Source organism: Pinus tabuliformis, chromosome Q (assembly GCF_031772625.1).
Source record: "Pinus tabuliformis cultivar Carrire ecotype Pingquan chromosome Q, CPIR1, whole genome shotgun sequence".
NCBI lineage: Eukaryota > Viridiplantae > Streptophyta > Pinopsida > Pinales > Pinaceae > Pinus > Pinus tabuliformis.
Genome location: NC_142296.1, coordinates 949871086 through 949893992, shown reverse-complemented (window position 1 = coordinate 949893992; position 22907 = coordinate 949871086). Strand labels below are relative to the sequence as shown.

The following is a 22907-nucleotide window of genomic DNA, read 5'->3' as shown; positions in this document are numbered from 1 at the left end:
ACTTTTGAAGAATTATAAGAAAAATTGATCAAGGGTTTCCCCACATTGGGGTTTGTCCCTGGTTGGTGCCATATCTTGTGTCCTCTTGTGTAGGCTTGTCTTCAGCCTTGTTGACTAGCATTGACTTTCTGGTTAGGGCTTTATGTTTTTGCTGTTTTGACTGATCAGTTTGGGCAAGTGAATATTGTAAATTGTACTCCCTCTCTTTGCTGAACTTTTGAAGAATTATAAGAAGAATTGATCAAGGGTTTCCCCATGATGGGGTTTGTCGCTGGCTGGTGCCATATCTTGTGTCCTCTTGTGTTGGCATGTCTTCTACTGTTATTGTTTATGTTTTATCTACATGTTACTATCATGTTGATGTGATTGCTATATTGTATATCATATTTGGGCTAATAAAGAAAATTGAAGTAAAATTGCTCTAAGCATAGAACATACCATTGTTATCCTAAAATTAACGTGGTATTGGAGCGGAGGTGAAGACAAAGCCCAAGCAAGAGTGAAGAACAATCACTAAGAGGAGCAATCACTGATCAAGAACAAGTCTCAATGGCCTCCACATCTTACTTCAAGTCTGATGATAAGCTTCATGATAACTCTGATTATCATGCATGGAAGATGTCTCTTGATTTGATTTTAGAAGAGCAAGATGTCATGGATTATGTGCAGGGAAAGATACAAAACCTCCTTAAAATGCACCGATTGCTGTTAAGACAAAGTACAAGAAGGGTGCATTCAAAGCCAAGAAGATCATCACGGATTCTATTCATAAAATGCACCACGGATAAAATTACTAAATTTCTCAATAAACATAACATTAATGTAGCATTCACCCCTGCTAACACCATCAGACAATTATTCAACTCAGGTAAAGATCCCATAAACCCTAACCTTCAGAAAGGCGTTTATGTGATTCCTTGCTCATGTGGTAAGGAATACATAGGTGAAACAGGTAGGTCTCTTAATATTAGAATTAAAGAACATGTCTACTCTTCCTCTCATTACATCTCCATGTAAGAAGCCAAACTTGTGAAAAAAGAACACTATCTTAAAAGGAAAATTAAAGAAGCCATTGAAATAGAAAAAAGGAAAAACAACTTTAACCGAGATGATGGATTAAAACTAAGTAACACTTGGAAACCTTTACTTGAAATCTTAAAAAATCAATAATAAGCTCTTACCCCTTATATTAACCTATTCCCTCCTCTCTTAAAAATCAGTATAAAATTTACCTTAATCATCCTCCTTAAACATTAAATCATCTAACAAATTTAAACATAAATCAGTAATAGATTTTTCACATCTGATAAAATACATATAGTTGTAAATTTAAACAATTAAAAATTAACCCTAGGAATTTTAGATAATACTATAAAAATATCTCACCAATCCTATAAAATTAATTAATTGAATAAATAAATTAAATAAAACTAACTAACCAAATGTAAATACTTTAATTAGTAAGAAAATAAATAAATATTAATATTAATAAATAATAAAATTAATTTAAACTTTAATTAATTAAATCAAATAAAGTAGTTAAGGGATTGATCATTTTTACAATAAAAGTAATAAATATAATAATTAAATTTAGTAATTAATTTATAACTCATCAATTAATTATTTAATTAAAAAATAAATAAATAAATTAAAAATTAAAATAAAATAATAAAATAATAATAATAAATAAATAAAACAAACAAACAAATAATTAATTAAATAATAATAATAATTAGTTTAAAACAAATTAATAAATTAAGCAAACCATTATTTAAATTAATTTTATATATAAATAAATTAGTAAACATATTAATTAAAAAATATAAAACTAACTAATTAATCTATTTATCCCTGTAACCTATTTAATAAATTAATTAATTAATCCACCTATCTAACTTATTAATTAGCTAATTAAATAATAAATAAATCAATTAATTAAATAAAAAAATTTAAAACAAAAAATTAATTAATTAATAATATAAATAATAATATATGATATTAAAAATATTGGCGGACCTAATTTCTCACTTCCTTCCTTAATAACCTATATATTTACCCTAAACATAGCTCATGGATACATCATTAAGGTTTGAAGATTATCTATTGTCGCATCCCCTGATGATGGACTCACTTGGTAGTCCGAAACGTTGGGTCCAAAAAACTCTATAACATGTCATTCCTCCTCTATCTAAATCAAATTCTTTTCCTCAAAAACAAGCTGAAGGATATAAAGAAGGGAAAAGGTGAGGATATTCCATCCTACTTCACGAGGCTTACCGAGATAAAAAAATGATCTTCTTTCTATTGGTGAAGCTATTGCTAACAGGGAGCTCACTCTCATTGCCCTTGGAGGTCTTCCTTCTGAATGGCATGTGTTCAACATTACTATTCTCAATAACGACATAATTCCAGGTTTTGAAGAATTGTTAACTAGATGTTCTCAAGAAGAAACAAGGATGATGGAATTGGAGATGCCTTCAAATAGGAATAATCCTACCGCATTCTCTGCGCATGTCAAGAGGAAGAACAATGCAAGTTCAAAGAAGCAAATTCAACGAAGACCGAGATTTAAAATTGGAAGGAAGGGAAGATGCTTCGTTTGCAACAAGTTTGGAATTTTGGTCACAATCATTCCAGGGGCAGCAACAACAATCAAAGGAATCGCAGGTTCAACAACAAAGGGCAAAGGAACGCTGCCGCTACTCAACTTGGAAATGATAAAGCTTCTAAAAGAACAAGAAACTCCAGGTATGATGTGTCTAATGTTGTAAATTCTAAGCAAAAGGAGTTTTATCTTATATCTGCCCTCTCCACTGCCTCTACTTTGGATACTTTGGGAAATTGGTTGATTGATAGTGGTGCCTCAAGGCATCTCGCCGGGTACAAGGAATCTCTTTCAAATCTGATAGAGAAGGATACATATTTGGAAATTATCCTTGGAGACAATGCCACCTATCTCGTGAAGGGAGTTGGGAATGCTACCCTTCAATTGAATCAAGGTAACAACGTTCATCTCCAAGAAGTAATATATGTACCTGATCTAAAGAAGAATCTATTGTCTATCTCGACGATGGAAGACAAAGGATTCGAGGTGGCATTCATCGATGGAAAGGTATGTGTGTGGAAAAGAAATTTCAAAGAAGCATTTACTCTTGGATTCAAGGTTGACAGTTTATATCAAGTTGGAGGAAGTCCACTGGAAGCCATGTCTTGCGACACATCTCTTCAATCTGAACTATGGCACCAAAGGTTTGCTCATCTTCACTATAAGGCTCTATCCGATGCAAAGAAGATGGTTACACGTATGCCCGAATTCAAAATAGAGAATGAAGGTGCATGCCAAGGATGTGCTGAGGGAAAACATACAAGGGGACCATTCCCCTGAAATGATAGCAAGACCACATACATTTTGCAATTGGTTTATTCTGATCTATCTGGAATGTTGCTTGTGACATCATTAGGAGGATATTTATATTATGCTGTCTTTATGGATGCCTTCTCTTGCAAAACTTGGATATATTTCTTGAAGAAGGACGAAATATTCTCATGGTTCTGTGCCTTCAAATACTTGGTGGAAAATCAAACAAGGAAGAAGATCAAGATATTGAGGACTGATGATGGAACTGAGTATGGGTCAAATGAATTCAATGACTATTGCAGGGAAGCTGACATTAAGAGGGAGACTACTACTGCGTATACTCCTGAGCAAAATGGTGTTGCTGAAAGGAAGAATCTTTCCATTATAGAAGCCACTCGTGCCATGCTTCATGATCAAGGACTTCCAAAGTTCCTATGGGAAGAAGCTGCCAACACTGCTGTGTACATTCAAAATCGAAGCCCTCATCAAGCATTGGACTACAAAACTCCTAAAGAAGTTTTCACCGGTAAAAAACTTGATGTTTCTAATTAAGAATTTTTGGTAGTCTCGTATACTTTCATGTGCCGAAAGAAAAGAGAAGTAAATTGGAGGCATCTGGGAAGAAAGGAACTTGTGTGGGCTACAATGGAACTTCTAAGGCATATAAAATCTATGTGCCTGGTCAAAGAGAAGTAAAGTTTAGTCATAATGTCACCTTCGAAGAGGATGCTATCCTAAGGAAGATTAACAACCTTCCTATTCCGAGGAAGGACAAAGAAGTAGATGCAGGAAATCAGGGAGATTCGTAGGATGAGCCAATGCCTAATGTTGAAGAACCGATGGATCCCATTGATCCTGCTCCTCATGACCCATCCTCCTCCAAAAAGAGACCCTCACGGTTGAGGGAAACTCTCGAAGATGACGAGAGACATGTTGCACTGAGGGGACATTTTGTGAAAGCAAGAAGCCTAATAGGTACCAAGGGTACTTAACTGCGATGAGCACCATTATTCAATCTGAACCTTGCTCATTCAAAGAAGCTGTGAAGCAACAAGTTTGGAAGGATGCTATGAACAAAGAGTGAGTCAATTATGAAGAATGATGTTTGGGATGTGGTCCCTAAACCCTAAGACAAATCTGTTGTCACCTCTAAATGTCTTTACAAGATCAAGCATGGTGTTGATGGAAGTGTTGAGAAGTTCAAGGTCGGATTTGTTGCTCAAGGCTTCTCTCAAAAGGAAGGTGTAGATTATGATGAGATATTTGCACTCGTTGCTCGCTACACCACCATCCATTCGATTATAGCCCTTGCTGCCTTGCAAGGACGGAATTTACACTAGATGGATGTCAAGACTGCCTTCTTGCATGGTTCACTTAAGGAGGAAGTTTGTGTGGAACAACCTAAGGGGTTTGAAGTTCAAGATTGTCAGACACATGTATGCAGGTTGAAGGAAGCCCTCTATGGGTTGAAGCAAGCACCCCCGGCTTGGTATGAGAGGATCGATAACTATCTGTTGAACCTGGGATTTACAAGAAGTGAAGATGATCCGAACCTTTACTTTAAGGTTGAGAATGATTGGCCTCTCATCTTGGTATTCTATGTGGACAATCTCTTTCTGACATGTGCAGACCCTCTTATTCATCAATGTAAGAGAGTTGGCTTCCGAATTTGATATGAAGAATCTAAGATTGATGCATTACTTCCTAGGCCAGGGGAGAATTTCCTTTCTCAAGGATAATATGTTGTGAAGCTACTTGAAAGATTTGGGATGGTGGACTACGAGTCTGTGACTACTCCAATGGAACTTAACTTCAAGAAGTTATGCGGAAGTGCTAACGGGCCCGATTTGGGAAATCCTTCTGAGTATTGTCAACTCATAGGGGCCCTGATGTTATTGGTGAACTCTTGTCTGGACATGTTTTGCAGTGAACACATTGACTCAGTTTATGGTCGAGCTTCATCATATACATTGGATTGTTGCCAAGAATCTACTGAGATATCTCTGGGGCATAATCACGTATGGACTAAGATACACTGTCGGGAATGTGAGGCTCCATGGTTACTCTGATGCAGACTAGGCTAGCAGTGTTGTGGATTGCAAAAGCACATCATGATGTTGCTTCTCTGTAGGTTCTGCTTCAATATCATGGATGAGTAGGAAGCAGAAGTCAGTTGCTTTAAGCACTGCTGAGGCTGAATAAATTGCTACTATTTTGGCCTCTTTTGAAGTTGTCTGGTTGAGGAAGCTCTTTAGTGAGCTATTTGGACATGTGCTAGATACGACTGTGATCTTCTGTGACAACCAAGTGGGATTTGTCTTTCTGAGAGTCTCGTGTTTCATGATCGCTCCAAGAATATTTATATCAAGGACTATTTATTTAGGATATGGTACAACGGGGAGCATTAAGGCTCCATCGTATTGGGACCGATGAGCAAGTTGCCGATATTCTTACGAAGCCCCTAGGGAAGGTCAAATTCTTAACCTTCCGTGAACGACTTGGAGTCGTGGAGAGACCCTCTTATGAGGGTCCTATATGAGATGGATAGTGAGCTCTGGTAGCTCAGGGGGGCTTGTGGTACTTCTTGGAACGATGAGTGACCATAGGGTGACTCACCCTCTCCTAGTGGTGCGCTGTGTATAGGGTGAATGGTTCACCTTCCCCTGTGATACACCATGGTGGCATATGCATAGGCTGAGTGGTTCACCCTCCTCTATGGCATATGAGTAGATGAATGGTTCACCTTCTCTTGTCGATACATCCTACCCATGCAGTCCGAGACTCATGGGTAGTACCTCTCATCTGGCCAATGAGTAGGGAAATGAGGATAGGGACCATAGTGCTACCGATGGACGCATCGTGTACTACCGTACTACCTATGCTAGGATGCTGATATTCGTCTGGGATTAATGGAAATTGACTAGGGGCCAGTTAAGAGTGGTATGGCACACTCTGTTGTTGGACACTAACTTTGGGTCATTGGAGAATGGTATGATACATTCTCAATAATTTCTTCTTTCTTCATGGTTCAGCAGAGCAGTGCAGTGATAGGGATGGTACATATTGTCAGACAGTTGGCAGGTGATGTTCTCCCTAGTGTAGAGGGAGTGCTAAATTTGGCAACTAGGGCCAAACATCACTTTGGACAACTCTTATGAGGCAACTGATATTTTTCTTGGATTCCTCTTTCTGAGAGGTGTAGGATTGATCTAAATATCATCCCATTTTGACATGCACAAATGAAATTATAAATTTATTTTGATTATGGACAAATTGTCAAGGTCGGCCAACCATCAAATTAGCCTCCTCCAACCTGCAACGTTTCATATAAAAAATACAAGGTGCCTCCTCATTTTGGCATCTTATCTCATTCATATTTCTCTCTCATCTTGATTGGGTAAGGATTTATGGGCCTCTCTCTCTCCACGTGCGAAAGGAAGACTGTCTTTTCTAGCTGTTGCGTTGACAAGATTTGACCGAAATTTCGGGAGGCTGACTTTGACCAGCATTGATCTTGTTTGACTTCAGTGTTGTGGGGGAGACTTTGTTTGGGTAGGTTGACTGGTTATTTTCAGACTGTTTTGGGTTGCATTATCTCGCTGTTGGAGGCCAAGTTGTGACCAAGGTTGATTGAGCTGTTTTGGAGGTCAATTTCAACCCTATTGACCAACGTTGACTTTTTGGTTAGGGTTTTTTGTTTATGCTATTTTCACTGATCAGTTTGGGCAAGTGAATATTGTAAATTGTACTCTCTCTTTGCTAAACTTTTGAAGAATTATAAGAAGAATTGATCAAGGGTTTCCCCACATTGGGTTTGTCCCTGATTGGTGCCATATCTTGTGTCCTCTTGTGTTGGCTTGTCTTCTACTGTTATTGTTTATGTTCTATTTGCATTTTACTATCATGTTGATGTGATTGCTATATTGGGATATGATATTGGACTAATAAAGAAAATTGAAGTAAAATTGCTCTAAGCATAGAACATACCATTGTTATCCTAAAATTAACAGGAAGTTCCAACTCATTGGGCTCCTTACAAGATCATCTAGCAATGCCCTATTTGTCCAGGGTGTTCACCAAAAATGTCATTTTCGGGTCACATGTTCACTCACAGTTATGGACTATGTTGCTTGAGTTTTTGGAACTGGGGGACATGGGAAAGGGGTGTTTGGAATGGATAAAGCATATATATTTTGACCCAATTAAGACCTTATTGGATCTGACTTGTTCTCTGGAATGTCATGATAGAGGTCAGTTGAACTGCCAGCTACAATAGAAGCGGGTAACCCAACAGGACTCATCCAAACCTTAGCCCTAGTGGGACTACAACCAAAGACATCGCTTTGAACTCTACCGTGAAACACTATGGTAGAATTGATTGAGCTAACCCACTGAGTGTTGAGAAATATATATAGGGCAATAGTTAGGATGATTTCTCTTTTTCTTGATAATTGCTTGTGATGTGTTTTTACTTTTTCTTACTTATTAACTTCTTCACTAATTATTATGTTTGTGTATCATCACCAAAACAAGAAGAACAATAATATACAAGAACACAAAATGTAGGTTGCAACCTAGGGCCAAAACCTCTCCTCTTGGGAGGAAAACCTGCAAATCTCTTGTCTTGTTATAGATTCTTCAATTGTCGAATTCCAAGACCTCTAAACCAAGACCAATACCCTCCAAGAACAAGTCTTCTTCATCCTCTTCCTTCTTTGCTGCCTTTTTTCTCTTCTTCTTCACTTGGGTAAGTGAGTGAATGAATTCCTTTCAAGGAGATCGAGTTCCCTCCTTTATATAGGCTTCTAAAGGTGGACGTGGCTCCTCAAAATAGGCTAACGTCCCAACTGCCAGGCCAACTTGGTGTTGAAGGGTATTTTGACACTTTTAATGAAAAAAAATAATTTTCTTTACAAGTTACAATGTGCCTGATCTAGTCTTCAACTTCTGACAATGACCCTTTTGACTTCTTGACTTAGGACAAATCCTAGAAGCACTCAATGGGTGCTTGACTAATAAAATAGAAGACCTTGAGCATGAAATCCATGCTCCAAAAGTAATAATAATATATTTTCTTTCATTTTGCAATCAAGAATCAAAAGTACATTTCATATTTATGAAGACCGGACCTAGTTACTTATTTTTCAACACTTCCTCTTAACTAGGGAGGTATTCATAAATGGTGCGTGGACATTCTCAATTTGAAGAGATCTCATTTGAAGAGTCGGATTGGTAACTCATTTGTTTAGCATCACATAAACCAACATTGCCATATAGCAAGGCCTTGACTAACAACTCTATCTCTCCACAAGATCAGAGCATAATGTTGGCAAGACCAATGATTTATAGACACCATCATCATTGTCTCTCAAGGTACATACTCCACTTGGGTGTTCACAGAGTATGTCCTTCCTTGGACTATTCTTATCTTGGATAGCTAGTCCTTAAAGAATATCGGTCCTTGATTACTGTCATCTTGGATGCCTTACCTCATCCTCAAAGAGTATTGGATGCCAAATACTTACCCAATCTTCCATTTTGTCTTCCTAAGTGAAGACAAGAATGATGTGCCTATCTCTCCCTCTCAACCAGGGAGGAAATATCAACCAAACCAAGCTTGTCTATCAAATACACAAATTTATTATTAGGAAGAGATTTTGTTAATATGTCAGCTACTTGCACATCGGTGGAGATATAATGTTGCTGCAACACACCATCTTGTACCAACTTCTGAATGTAGCGATACTTGTTGTTGATATGCTTTGTCTTTCCATGAAACTCTAGGTCTTCAGGCAATATTATACAACTAGTGTTATCACAATGTATCATTGTAGGGTCCATTGGTCCTTCAAATAAGTCGGACATCAACTTCATCAACCAGACAACTTCTTTGCTTACTTCACAGGTTGCAATATATTCAACCTCAACACTACTCAAAGCAACCGTATCTTGCTTTTTGCTCATCCATGAGATCATGGAGGATCCCAAACTAAAACACCCTTCTGTAGTGCTCCTTCCGTCATGCTTACTGCCTCCTCAGAATTTGTATATCCAATCAAGTGGGCATCATTCCTCCTATCACATTTCACTTAGTAGTGGATTGTTCCTTGCAGATATCTCAATATGTGCTTAGTTGTTATCCATTGATCATGCTTTGGCTCCAGATGGAACTGATTGAGAATATTCACTGCAAAACATATGTCTGGTCAAGTATTCACAAAGTACACCAGTGAGCCAATCAATTGTCTATACCTGGTAGAATCCATTGGTCTAGATTCAGAACTCCTTAGTCTCTTCAAGTTTGTGATCATCAGGATTGTCATTGGTTTCCAAACCATCATGTCAAACAACATCTCGATCACATACTTTCCTTGACCTAGGTAGATCTCAACAAGTCCTTGCCCAACTTCTAGTCCCAAATAATAGTGCATCAACCCAAGATCCTTCATATCGAATTCTGCTGCTAGTTGCTTCTTGCATTCTTCAATTTGACCTTCCACTGCCACATCTGTCAAGAGAAGATCATTCACATACAGGAGAATGATTACAGGCTCACCCTTCACAACCTTGAAGTAAGGGTTCATATCAACATAACATTTTTGTGAAGCTCAATCTTTGAAGGTATGCATCCATTCTTGCATACCATGCCCATGGTGGCTGCTTAAGGCCATATATTGCTTTCTTCAATTTGCAAACATATGCCTCTCTATATTTGACATCGAATCCGAAGGGTTGCTCTATATAGACTTCCTCATCAGTGGTGCCATTCAAGAATGCAATTTTAACAACCATTTGATGTATATTCCATCCCATCGATGCTGCCAAAGAAACCATTGTTTTAATAGTTGTATACCTTAATGTTGGAGCAAATGTCTCTTCATAATCAATGCCTTATTGTTGAGAGAAGCCCCTAGCCACAAATCTTGCTTTATATTTGTCAATACTTCCATTTGCCGATGTTTAATGTTGTACAAGTTACAACCACTTGGAAGTTACCACAGATGTGTCTTCAAGCCTAGGTACGATCTCCCATACCCCATTCTTCGTTATCGATTGGTATTCTTCGTGCATAACATCTTTCCATTCTTGATGATTGACAACTTCTTCAAAAGTGGATGGTTTTGCTTCTATTAACTATGACATATATGCTGCATACCCTGAATACCTTTTTGGTTTCTTGCTTTCCATGAATGTGCCCTTAGCAACTCCATGTCCCTTTGCATCCAATAGAGTAGACTTTAACTAGTTAGGTCTCTTTCTAGTCTCGGGAATTACCACAAGTTGTATAGGTTTACTGGAACCTTCAAATTCATGGTTTGATGATTGATCCTTCTTCCTCCCTGGTGACTTCTTCTACAAATATCGAAAGTTCTTCATCATCAGAGCACATAGGGAGATCCTTTGGTTTCTTGAATGCAATACTTTCATCAAATATTGCATCTTGATTGACTTCCATTCAGTGTCCTTTTATGTAGATCCTATAGGCCTTAGAAGAGTTACTGTAGCCAATGAAAGTTCCCCTCATGCCTAATGGATCCAACTACTTTCTCCTATCCTTTGGTATATGAATATAAACAAGACAACCAAAAATTCAGAGATGATCTACGCTTGGTTTCTTCCTAGTGAATACTTCTTCAAGAGCCAAGTTATCTAGTGACTTGTGGGGACTTCAATTTTGTATGTATACAACTGTTTTTGTTGCTTCACCCCGCAAGAATTTCGACAAATCTTGATCATGTAGCATTGCTTTCACACTTTCTTCAATGGACCGATTCTTTCATTCTGCAACTCCATTTTGTTCAAGATTATATGGGACTATCAATGCCCTCCTAAACTCTTTACATAAGGCTATAAGTTCTTTCGAAGTATATTCTCCTGCATTATCAGATCCTAATATTTTGATTCTCCTTTTTGTAAGGTTCTCTACTTCAACTTTGAATTCTTGAAATTTGGTAAAGACTTCATCCTTGGATTTCATTAAATAAACCCAAGTTTTCCTTGAATGGTCATCTATGAATGTGACATAGTATAGATGGCCTCCAAATGATTTTGGAGTCATAGGACCACAAACATCATAATGGATAAGATCCAAGATTTTTTTGACCTTGAAGCACATCCCTTGCAAATTCCTTCATGATCTTCTTTCAATTCAGGGATGCCATTTACTATGGTATGTAGGGTTGGAAGGATTTTGTAGTGAAGATGACCAAATCTTCTATGCCAAAGTTCACACGGGCTAACTTCAATGTGAACCAAATCTTGAGTAAGGTGATTTATCAATCTATAGAGTCTTCTTTCACGAATCCCAATCATTGTAGCATCTTCTTTGCTTGAGTTTTTACACCATACTACAACCTTTCCATCAATGAATGCAACTCGATCACCCTTGTCTTCTAAGCATGAAATGTGTTATCACTCAGAAATTTCTCAAGGTTAAAGAAAGAAATCACTGAGGTAACCACAAACCTACTTTTGAGATCAAGATCTAGCATTCCTAATGCTCAGAGAGGGCTCTCTCTTAATGATTTAACTTTGTTGAGTTAATTGATTTTAGGCTAGTTATGTAAGCTTGATTGGGTTTTGATTTGATTTGGTGGTGTAATCACTGATGTAGATGGACAGATGAAAGTCTGTTTTCCATTGGGCTATGGAGTCAATCAGGCTTTGAAAACAGAACAACAACAAACCATAAAGAAAATGTTACAGGGCCAGATAGGTGAGCAATATCAGATCTCAAAGGCCGGATGGTGAAATGATTTCCAATCGAGATCAAGGAGCAGTTAAGGATTCCTTATACCAGAATATGAAGAGAAATGCAAGAGGTCAATCGGGATGGGAGAGCAATTAAGGGTTCTCAAATTTAGATATCAGAGGAAAACATATAAATGATCCACTGTGCAAACAGAGTGTACTTAAACAAGTTCTGAGTTATATTTCCAGTTTAATTAATTCAAATTTGGATAACATTTAAGTTTATGAACCACTTAGAAAAAGAACATAAACAAGATAAAATTTGTACTTCACTGGGATAGCTCACCACATGAATCCTGTAAATAAATTTCTTTATAACTTGTCCTGTTTGTCAACTGGAAATTCGGTACAATAACCCTTAGGTAGTAGATCAGTTAGCTATAACAATATTCAGAAATCCACACTCTATACTTCAAATTATGAAGTATTTATATAAAAATTATTACAAAATATCCTAAATTGTTTTAGGATTTATTCAAGGAGGATAAAATATCTTCATGCAAGAAGATAGAGATACCTAGGAGACTAAAGGGCTAGTTGTCCCTTCTTTCACTGATTTGATGTTTGTTGTTCTTTGATATTATGTTGCTTTCTCTCCTTGGCTATTGCTCTACGCTGGCTGTCCTTTTACTCTTCCTTTTGACTGATACTCTTTGATCTGATACTCTTTGACTTGGCTGATCTACTGTTTTATTTTCACTGCTCTGTATTCACTGTTTACCTTGATTTCTCTTTTACCTGTTTTACTTTTGATCTTCATAGTAAATCATTCATTTTTTTTGTGTGTTGCTTCAATTTGGAGTCTGCAGGGTCTTCAGGCTGTAAATGGGTAAAAAATGGTTGAGCTGAGCTTCGAGGTTTAGAGTTTGTCTGCAGAGGTGTTTGCAACGAAATAACAGTAAAAAGGGTAAAAGGAGGGTTTTTTGGCTTTTAACTGACAGCCGTTAACTTTTGGGCACGTGATTAAAGTGTGAATAATGGGCGGTTTCATCTTACACGGGGAGGCGGTTTTATTGCACATCGCACCGCTTTTGGCAGGCGGGCGGTATTTCCTTGAGAGCACGCGATTTTGATGGGAGCTGCCACGTAGCCGAAAAGGCCCTAAGCAAAACCGCAAATCTCGCGTGCTTTCGGGCTAGTAAATATCGGAAAGGGAATCAACGTGATATAGATGCGCGTTGTCAGATTTGGGGTGAAAGATGTAACGATTGTTGCGCGGTGAAGCTGCACGAAGGGAAATCGGGCGGAGATTTGCGGGGCCCGGGGGTTAATTACAACTGATTTGTAATTAATTAATGATATAAAGTGTGGATTAAAAATTAATGAGTGGGTTTATGGAGTGGGACGAAGGTCGAAAGTGGCGGGGTTTGTTAACCGCACCAAGGGTAGTGGGTTAAAAGGTTTTCGGGAAATACAAAGTGGGGAATGTTAATTAGATAATACGGGGGTATAAAAACTTAGGATAAGGGAGTTTTTGTGGGTTTTGAAAGGGAAAAGGGAACTAATAAGGGGGAAGGTGATTTTTTCAATGGGAAATGGGTTTCACACTAGGGAAAAGGGGTTTTGGGTAGGGAAATGATCTTTAGAGGGTAATTTGGTAGGGAAATGTGTGAAACCAAGGGGTAAGGGTCAAAATGGAGGGAAATGGTATATTCATAAGAAATGATGGGATAATGGGGAGATTAGTAAGTATGTAATGGGGGGTGAAATGAAATGAGGGGAAGTTAACCAAATCAACTTGTGAACATCATTTCACTTTCATAATTGCTCCTGCACACTGAAACATAGGATTAAGCATGATAAATGTGTTTGTGCTTTAACAACGTTGTACTTCTACAACCTTTCTTCTACCTACCCTTTACTTACCCTAACATTTTTTCTTCACTATATTGGGTGCATTTAAACTAGCAAACCCTTTCTTTCCTTTTTATTTTGAAAAGAAAACTATCTAATTCTAACCTTATGACTTCCAATGGCTCAGATTAAGAGTATGAGCACATTTTATTTCTCTATCTAACTACTGATCTACCAAGATTAAACAGTTTGGCTAGATCTTTATTCTCTATATATAAACATGAAATTTAAAGCATGAACTAGTCAAGATTAAACAATTTTACTATCATGGGTTGTGGCATTTATGACAAGATGCACACAACCATTATTTTGCACAGTAAAGTATAAGTAGTGGCACTTGAATTTGCACACTTTCATGATCTGTTTTTGTTTGGGGTTCATATTTTTCACTTTTTTTATTCTTTTTGTTCTATGATATTTCTTTTTGAACATACCCTCTTTACTTTTTTTTTTTTAAATTTTTTAATATGGAAAACATTTTGTAGAAAACAAAAGTATGTACAATATTACAAGACTTAACATGGTCAATTCAAAATTATGATCCCTATTATTATAGGAACCTAACAAAATGGAAAGTAAATTTTTGTGCAAACCTGGAACAAATAAGATGTTGAGATGAATGTTTCCTCCATTTTCCAGCTCAATCAAAGTTGATCCAATTCCTCTCACATGGTAGCTTTTATTATCACCACGTTTTATGGAGTAAGAGGAATAGTCATATGCCTTGATGCTCCATTGTCGATCACCCAAATATTCTCATCTTGAAATGTGCCAATGGGTGTTGAGAATAATCCATCATCCTTTGTAGATGTCTTGGTCACTTTCTTCTCAGAGAAAAATAAGATATCCCATACTTTCTTGATGCCCTTCTTGAGTTGACTTGCCACCTTTGAACGTTTCTTTAGTAACTTCTTCAGTGTAGTAGAGATCTTCGTTATGCTCTTAACCAACCTTAGCTCTGAAACCATGTTGAAAAATCTATAGGGCAATAGTTAGGACGATTTCACTTTTTCTTGATAACTGCTTGTGATGTCTTTTTGCTTTTTTCTTATTTATTAGCTTCTCCATTTATTATTATGTTTGTATATCATCAAACAGCTACCAAAACAAGAACAATAGTAGACAAAAACAGAAAATGTAGGCTGTAAGCCAGGGCCAGAACCTCTCCACTTGAGAGGAAAATCCACGAATCTCCTCTTCTTATAGATTCTTCATTTGATTAGTTCCAAGACCTCTATACCAAGACTAATACCCTCCAAGACCAAGTCCACCCTTCCGGATGATGTGCTTCCTTTGTCCAAGTCAAACCCATTCAAATCTCTTCCAGCCGCACAATTTCGACCTGCAACTTCAGAATTTCGGCCTCTACTGCAGGTCTGAATTTTTATGCCCTGTTAACAACAGCTGTTGCCACACGTGTGAGCTTATTTTGGCCTCCCAAGGCGTCTTCAGACCATCACTTTTCTTTCTCCTTTTTTTGGTGCTTGAGGATGACCTAATGTGACCTTCACTGACCTTCTTTCTCTTCTTTCTTCAAGATTGAACCTGCAAAAGAGCAAAAACAAGTTTTCTTCATCCTCTTCCTTCTTTGCTGCCTTCTTGTTCTTTTTCTTCACTTGGATGAGTGAGCGAATGAATGTCTTCCAAGGAGGTCAAGTTCCTTCCTTTATATAGGCTTCTAAAGTTGGATTTGGCTCCTCAAAATACACCGACTTCCCAGCTGCAGGGCCAACTTGGTCTTGAAGGATATTTTGACACTTTAATGACAAAAATAATTTTCTTTACAAGTTACAATGTGCCCGATGGGGTCTTCAACTTATGACAATTACTCTTTTGACTTCTTGACCTAGGACAAATCCTAGAAGCACTCAATGTGTGCTTGACCTATAAAATAAAAGACCTTGAGTATGAAACCCATGCTCCAAAAATAATAATAATATAGTTTATTTCATTTTACAATATACAAGAATCAAAAGTACATTTCATATTTATGAAGACTGAACCTAGTTACACATTTTTCAACACTGGGTTATATATATCCTAAAAAATATAAAATTTAGGTAGATTCAGGATACAGAGCTATTTATGAGGAGCTTAGGTAGATTCAAGGGTACAGAGTTATTGATGTTCTAAATCTATTTTACTATTTTGGAAAGTGAATTTATTTTTATACAGCCGGATTTCATGGTTCTTATTGTTTATCTGTTCATAACTGTTGAAGCTTCTTTTATTTTTGCCCACTGCTTGGAACTTGCAGTTTGGGGGGACAGAATATGTATTGAAGTGTGTTAAATAATATTCTGTGTACTGAATGACACAAATTTTGTATCCTACAAGAGGTGATATTGTGTATTAACCAAGGATGAAATCCCTTTATCTAGGTGACTAAGCCCCAACGACCAGCAAAAGTTGTAAAGAAGGAGAGTAGTAGTGATGAAGATGAAAGTTCAGATGAGAGTGATGCTAATCCGAAGGTTAATAAGCAGCAGACTGCTAAGGTAAAAGTATTTGTTTTATAATATTGAAAGAGAATTGATTTTTTTTTTTGATGCAACGTATGGTTTTGAATGCTTTAAGCTGGCTTAGGATGGGTTTAAACTTTAACCATTGAATAAAGCCTGCAAGCAAATATCAAGCAACCAACAAAATGCTTTGTAGGTATTTTTCCAAGCTGAGTTTAGGTTTGAAAGTTGTAGTTCAGGGGATTAGAATATGTATTCAAAATGGTGTGTTATTTAATATTCCATATACTGAATGACAAACAATTTTTGAATTCTACAAGAGTTTATATTTGTGCATTAACCAAAGTCCAAAACCCTTTATCTAGGTAATTCAAACCTCACAGCAAGCAAAAGTTGTAAAGGAGGAGAGTAGCAGTGATGAAGATGAAAGCTTGGATGACAGTTCAGATGAGAGTGATGCTAAACCAAAGGTTAAGCAACAGACTGCTAAGGTAAAAGTCTATGTTCTATACGTTAAAAGAGAATTGAAGTTTTAATACAACATATGGTTTTGAATCCTTTAAGTTGTCTTATGACATGTTTGAACTTTAGCCATTGAACAAAGTCTTTAAGCAAATACTAGAAAACCAGCAAAACTTTTGAAGAAAGAGAAACATTGGGACAACTGCTTGAGTAGATGTCGATTTTGAGACTGAACAAAATCTTGTAGGTGGCAAAGGGCAAAAACACTGCCAAAGTTGTGAAGCAAGAGAGCAGCAGCGAAGAGGAAAGCTCAGAGGAGAGTGATGATGAACCTAAATATAAACATCAAGTTGCTAAGGTAAATTTCTTGTGATTGGAAAATAAAACTGAAATTGTAGATTGTTTTAAATATGTGACAACATGTTTTCTTACCTGACATTACCATTGGTCAAAGGGTTCTAAACGAGAGGAAGATAGTGACGAGGAAATGGAGGATATGGAAGGCCAAACTCCAGCTGCAAAGGATACTTTGGCGACTCCAAAATATCAGAAGGATCAGGCATGTGATTGTTGTATTCTGTGTCTTTACTATGCTCTTTTTGTTTATTACTAATTAGTCAGATTATAACGCCAGATTTTGTTCCTATTTGCAGGCTTTTACGCCAAACAAGTCAAAGACTCCAGTAACTCCTGGATCAAGGACACTTTATGTAGGAAATTTGTCATACTCTATTGACAAAGACAATCTGTAGGTTTCTGTGATTCAGAGATATATTTTTACATGTTTGGCAGTGTTTGGAGTATTAGGTATTGTAATGGTTATTATTTCTAGGATCCGGTTGTTAGCTCTCCAGCATGAGTTCCCACCTTTGCCCTTTGCAGGTTTGAATTTTTTCAAGACGCTGGAGAAGTGGTTGATGTTCGGTTGTCTAAGTGGGAAGATGGCTCCCTTAAAGGATTTGGACATGTGCAATTTGCAACTGAAGAAGCAGCTATGAAGGTGTGGTCTTTTGAGTTTTCGTAGTATTATTATCATGTTTTTTAAATGGTTACATTCAGTACGATCTAAGCGAGGTATAATTTGGCTTCATCATATGATAAAACATTATAATATTCAAATAAAAATCAAAATTTGTGGATTTTGATAGGTTTTCAGTTTCGGAATGGTTGGTAACTTATTTTCTGAAGAGATGTATCTTATGTATTTAAAGAATTTGTTCTTTCAAATCACTACTATTCTTGCCATTATTTAGGATTTTCTGTTACATTCCTATATCCACTTTTATTATATGGATTGATCCAGAAACCTTCAATAATCCTGCAACTTGAAGCTGCCAACAAAGGAACAAATTATTGTGATGACTTGGGCACTAGTTGGACAATAAGAAGTGTAAAAGGGACAGAGTTCATGAGGGTTTTGAAGAAACTTGCTTTATAGTGTAGCCACAGAAACTTGTTTTTGGGATGGTTTTTTTTTGAAAATTTTTTCCTGGACTTTTAAAGTTTTATAGCAAGCATATCATTTTGGTTTGTAAATATTGTGTGGCTCCACTTGGCCTTTTTGATACATTAGATCTCTTGCATCTTCTCTACAATGTGGGAGGTTTATTGTATATTGCACACAAAGTTTTATTTTATAAATTTTGTATTTGTTTTTCAGGCAATGGATAAAAATGGGCATGATTTATTAGGGCGTCCCGTCAGACTTGATCATGCTGCAGACCATGGAACTCCTGCATTGAAACAGAATTGGAGGTCTGCTTCATTTTGGATTTTGATTGTTTTATTATCTATTGGATTTAAATAAGTTTGATCACTTAATTATGGAATGCAATGCAGTGATAACAGTAACCAGCAGAGACAGAAATCTGGTTGTACTGCTTTTGTAAGGGGATTTGACAAATATCAAGAGGAGAATGATGTAAGTTTTGTGTGGTCATCAGTTTTTATGGAAACAACTCTTCAGACATTCATATCCACTGACCGCATTTTTATCCTTGCAATATATTTATGCATGAAATTTAGATTCGGAATAGCTTGACAGAGCACTTCGGAAAATGTGGAAAGATTGAGAATATTCGAATTCCAAAGGACTATGAGTCAGGGGCCATCAAGGGGTGAGTCTGTGAATGCCTTTTATATATTCTTTTAAACTATGAGTTGGGGTCTGCGATCTCATATATTTTCTTATTGTGTTTTGCTGAACTGTATCACAGGTTTGCATACATTGATTTCCAGGATAATGCCACACTGTCAAAAGCACTTGAGTTGAGCAGTGATGAGTTGTATGCTGTAGAAGCAACAGTGCCAAGAAGTGGAGGACGGGATGGCAGTGGAAGAAGTGGTGGCCGTGATGGAAGTGGGAGAAGAGGTGGCAGAGGCTTTGGAGATGGAGGCGGTAGATTCTCTGGAGGTAAGGATTTTTGGCTTATATTGTTTACAAGGTCGACAGGAATTAAATTCTTGTAAGAATTTGATTATTCATTTGGTTTCTGGGTTTGGTGTATACCCTATTGGTGGGTTTTACAGTGTGGTATGCTTTAACGTGGGTTGTCTGTCATGTTGTGCTGATGGTGGTATTAATTGCATACTCGAAGTTGCAGTGTTGTGTACCTGAATCCACTAGGCATTTTTTGTTCGTCACTCAAGATTTTATTTATGGTCTTATTCGAGTGTTACAGTAGTTTTAGGTTTACAGTGTGCTGGGCTCTATACAGATGGCCTTGCTTTTTATTCTTAGTGGAATCCTCTAATTCAATTATTTTTTTCTTATCCTGGTTCCCTGGTGTTATATTAGCTTGTTTCCAACTAACAACTTATATTTTACTGTGGTCATAATTTTGAAGTTTGTAAATAGTCTTGTCAATTTTTAAGACTCTTACTGCTTTATAGGACGAGGCCGTGATGGTGGTCGTGGAACTCCTCGTGGCCGTGGTCGTGGAATGCCAAGGATTGATATTACTTCATCGGCCACTGGTATTCTTTCTTTGTTTTTATGGCTAGACTACAAATTTGTTTATCTTAGTTGATTATGCCTTTATATCTACATGGTGACTTTGCAGGTAAAAAAACTACCTTTGGAGATGATTAACAGATGGAGGGAGCTAATATTTTGGTTGATTGAAGTGCAAGAATTGCGGTCTTTTCCCTTGATCATATTTGTATAGTATTATCAATTCCAACTAGAATTCTTACCGTAGTTCTTCAGTCAAGAGCAACATTGCTGTTTGTTCCAATCCAGGAAAAATGCGGAAACTGATTTCCATCTCCTCCTTTTATTTGCTGAAGACTCTCTTTCCATCTTCTATCAGTTTTGTTTTGGTCTCTTATGCCTTTTGTCAGCCAATTTCTGAGTAAAGCTGACAAAAAATTCATCCTAGTTGTGAACACGTGATATTGAGGCAGAGTATGTTTACCACAGAATTAAATTGAAAAATAGTGATTTCTTTTTGACTGGTTGAGTCTCTATAGGTGGAGTTCATTTCTGTTGTAAAAGGCGTAGTTATACAATGCTTTGTATATTGTAGTTGAGTCTACAGTGTTGGATCCATATCTTTAGTTAAAACTCATTAATGAATAAATATCTATAGTTAATGATTAATCGTGTTCCTTTGCTTTGCTTTGTGGATATGACAATCATCTTTATATTTGACTTTGCATTGTATCTTTTGGCCAAATATATGCTGGGAAAATTGAGTTGTCATTGACCAATATGTTGAAGGGATATAACTCAAAGTTATGTATGTTAGCTTAGAATCTACTAGCATTAACATTGGCAGCAAGGGTTTTCTGCCGTTTTTGGCTCCTGTGAAATACGATGTTCACATGCAACTGAAAGTAAATAAAATAGAATTATGATTAGTACGATACTAGCTACGCACAATATGCTCACATTGAACTCAGTAGTAGACGATGGGCAGGTAGAGATTAGGAATACTAGGCAATGGTTTACAGACCACAATATTTGGCAATAATAATGCATTTTACTTATTCATCAAATTTTCCCGGAGTTACTTCCAATATTTCGTCTTCAAATTTTCCGAGAGTTCTTTGAATATTTTGTCTTCTGATTTCAAATTAAAATAAAGAAATAAAATTATGGTGAAACCCAAATTTTTGATTCTGAAATGTAATCAACAACACATGCCTAAAGGCATTGAAATAGTTATGCGGAAAAGCTAATGTTTCAATTCGTTCTAAGATTTTCATTTGTTTAAGCTTCAAAGCAATACATCAAACCCCAATGGAATCAATTGAAAAGGTTGTATGAATAGAACGGTACTGGGAAACTTTCTCAAATTTGCGCAGGGACTGCCAAAGGAGTCTCTAAAAGGTGTCATTCCATTATGACAGGTGCACCACTAATAAGGCAGATGCACAAGTCCATACAAACTAAAGGTTCTAATTGCAATGATGGCGCTATAAAAAAGTTACTGCTATGTCAAATATGAAATAAAATCTGGAAAGCAGTGGATGGTGTAAATTGATTTGAAGGATTAAGTGCCACAAACACTAAAGTAACGCTAGGAGCATTCTGTTGCCTGATTAGTTGTATTCATTATAAGATATATTCATTTGGTTAAACCGAAGCATATTATCCCAAAAGGAATTAAATTGCCTGATAGTTGTATTCATTATAAGATATGTTCATTTGGTTAGACCGAAGCAGATTATCCCAAAAGGAATTAAATAACAAGCTATATAAGGAAATATATTGATAGCTAGCAGTCCTGACAGATTTTATAGACACTGCTAAAAAAAGGGTCTAATAGATTTCAGTATGATAGGTGGGTCACCAGTGAGCAGCTGCACAAGTCCCATAAAAAATTTAAGGGTTTAATTCACAACAATGCCATTTTTTTGTTTGCTAGGTCATGTGAGTCCTTAGATGACTGACACGCCTAACCTTTGGTTTGAGTTGTCAGAATCAACCGGGGATTGCACCCGGCCTAGGCCACAGCAATCCTTAGCATGATTCGATTTTTGCTCACACAGTTTCGAACTGTTGACCTTTGCACCATGGAGTGTCTTAACAAAGCACCCTGTCACTGTCTATTCTATATGCCCCATGGGCAATTGACAACTATGCTATTACTGATTTTTTTTGATTCTCAGTTTAGCATAATGAAATCAAAAGGCTGCAGCCGAGCTAAACAGCACAGGAAAACAAAAACAAGATTGTCTGGTTTGACAGATTTTGTCAAACCCAGAATTAAAACTATGACAGGTCCATTCCATTCTTTGGAAATGGTTTTTTTCGAGGATCTATCTATAAAATCTACCGAAAACAAACTAATATGAAACTATATTTGCAAAACATAAGATAAGAAAATTGTGAGAAAAAGCATTCTTGCTGAGAGGTTCATGCTGGCTGAGGGTGTTGCCCTCATTTTCCTGGTTGTCCAATTATATATTGTCCTTTAGTGGACAGTGCTTTTTCTGAATTCTCCACGAACAGAACCCATGGATACTATGGCGGCTGAGGTTGTAGAGTGGGTGCCTTTGCTTAGTTTTGCATACCATATTTCTGAGCATTGACGTCTGTGCTTCCAAATTTGTATTTGATGCATCTGCTGTGCAAGAATTTACATGACTGAAGAGTTCTGTGCAGAGCATGAATGTTCATCACTGTGAACCTTGGTGGTAACTGAAAAGATGGATTCGCTGTTGCTATTCATGAATTCTTCAAGGTCCCGCTCGACACTTCACATGTCCTGGATGTCTCTGCATAGGTTTTCATTGCAACCTCAGAGCTTGACAGGTTCTGGCAAATTTCTTCCAATTCCTGAAACCCTCTAATGCTTGTCCCACATTTTTTCTTACCACAAATTTTTCAATATGTCGGACCAGAGTTAAGATGGGCATGAGCAAAATCGTGAGCTTGATTGCTCTTGTCCTGCCTTTGATGGTGGTTGGTGGTACTCGGTAGGCTTGGGCAATTGTTATGGTGACACATAATTCAAGTCACCATGTAAAATTGGTACAATCGTGAATCATTGTTAGCATGGAGACCCACTTCC

The 22907-nt window shown here is 37.1% G+C and overlaps 1 protein-coding gene across 6 annotated transcripts in view; it reads left to right on the top strand.

Moving 5' to 3' along the window:
- LOC149222634 (uncharacterized) overlaps positions 1–20340 on the top strand; it is a 58453-nt gene extending 38113 nt beyond the window's left edge. For 5 of the 6 annotated variants that reach the window (XM_089385532.1, XM_089385533.1, XM_089385529.1 and 2 more), the window contains 12 exons: positions 16345–16461; positions 16791–16916; positions 17135–17245; positions 17342–17446; positions 17541–17635; positions 17770–17887; positions 18548–18642; positions 18727–18808; positions 18913–19004; positions 19104–19300; positions 19780–19863; positions 19950–20340. In XM_089385532.1, the coding sequence (XP_089241658.1) occupies positions 16345–16461; positions 16791–16916; positions 17135–17245; positions 17342–17446; positions 17541–17635; positions 17770–17887; positions 18548–18642; positions 18727–18808; positions 18913–19004; positions 19104–19300; positions 19780–19863; positions 19950–19978 (1251 nt within the window). In that variant the 3' untranslated portion in view covers positions 19979–20340. The remainder of the gene's footprint in view (positions 1–16344; positions 16462–16790; positions 16917–17134; positions 17246–17341; positions 17447–17540; positions 17636–17769; positions 17888–18547; positions 18643–18726; positions 18809–18912; positions 19005–19103; positions 19301–19779; positions 19864–19949) is intronic. The other variant, XM_089385534.1, reaches the window with a different exon arrangement.
- The last annotated feature ends 2567 nt before the right edge of the window (positions 20341–22907 follow it).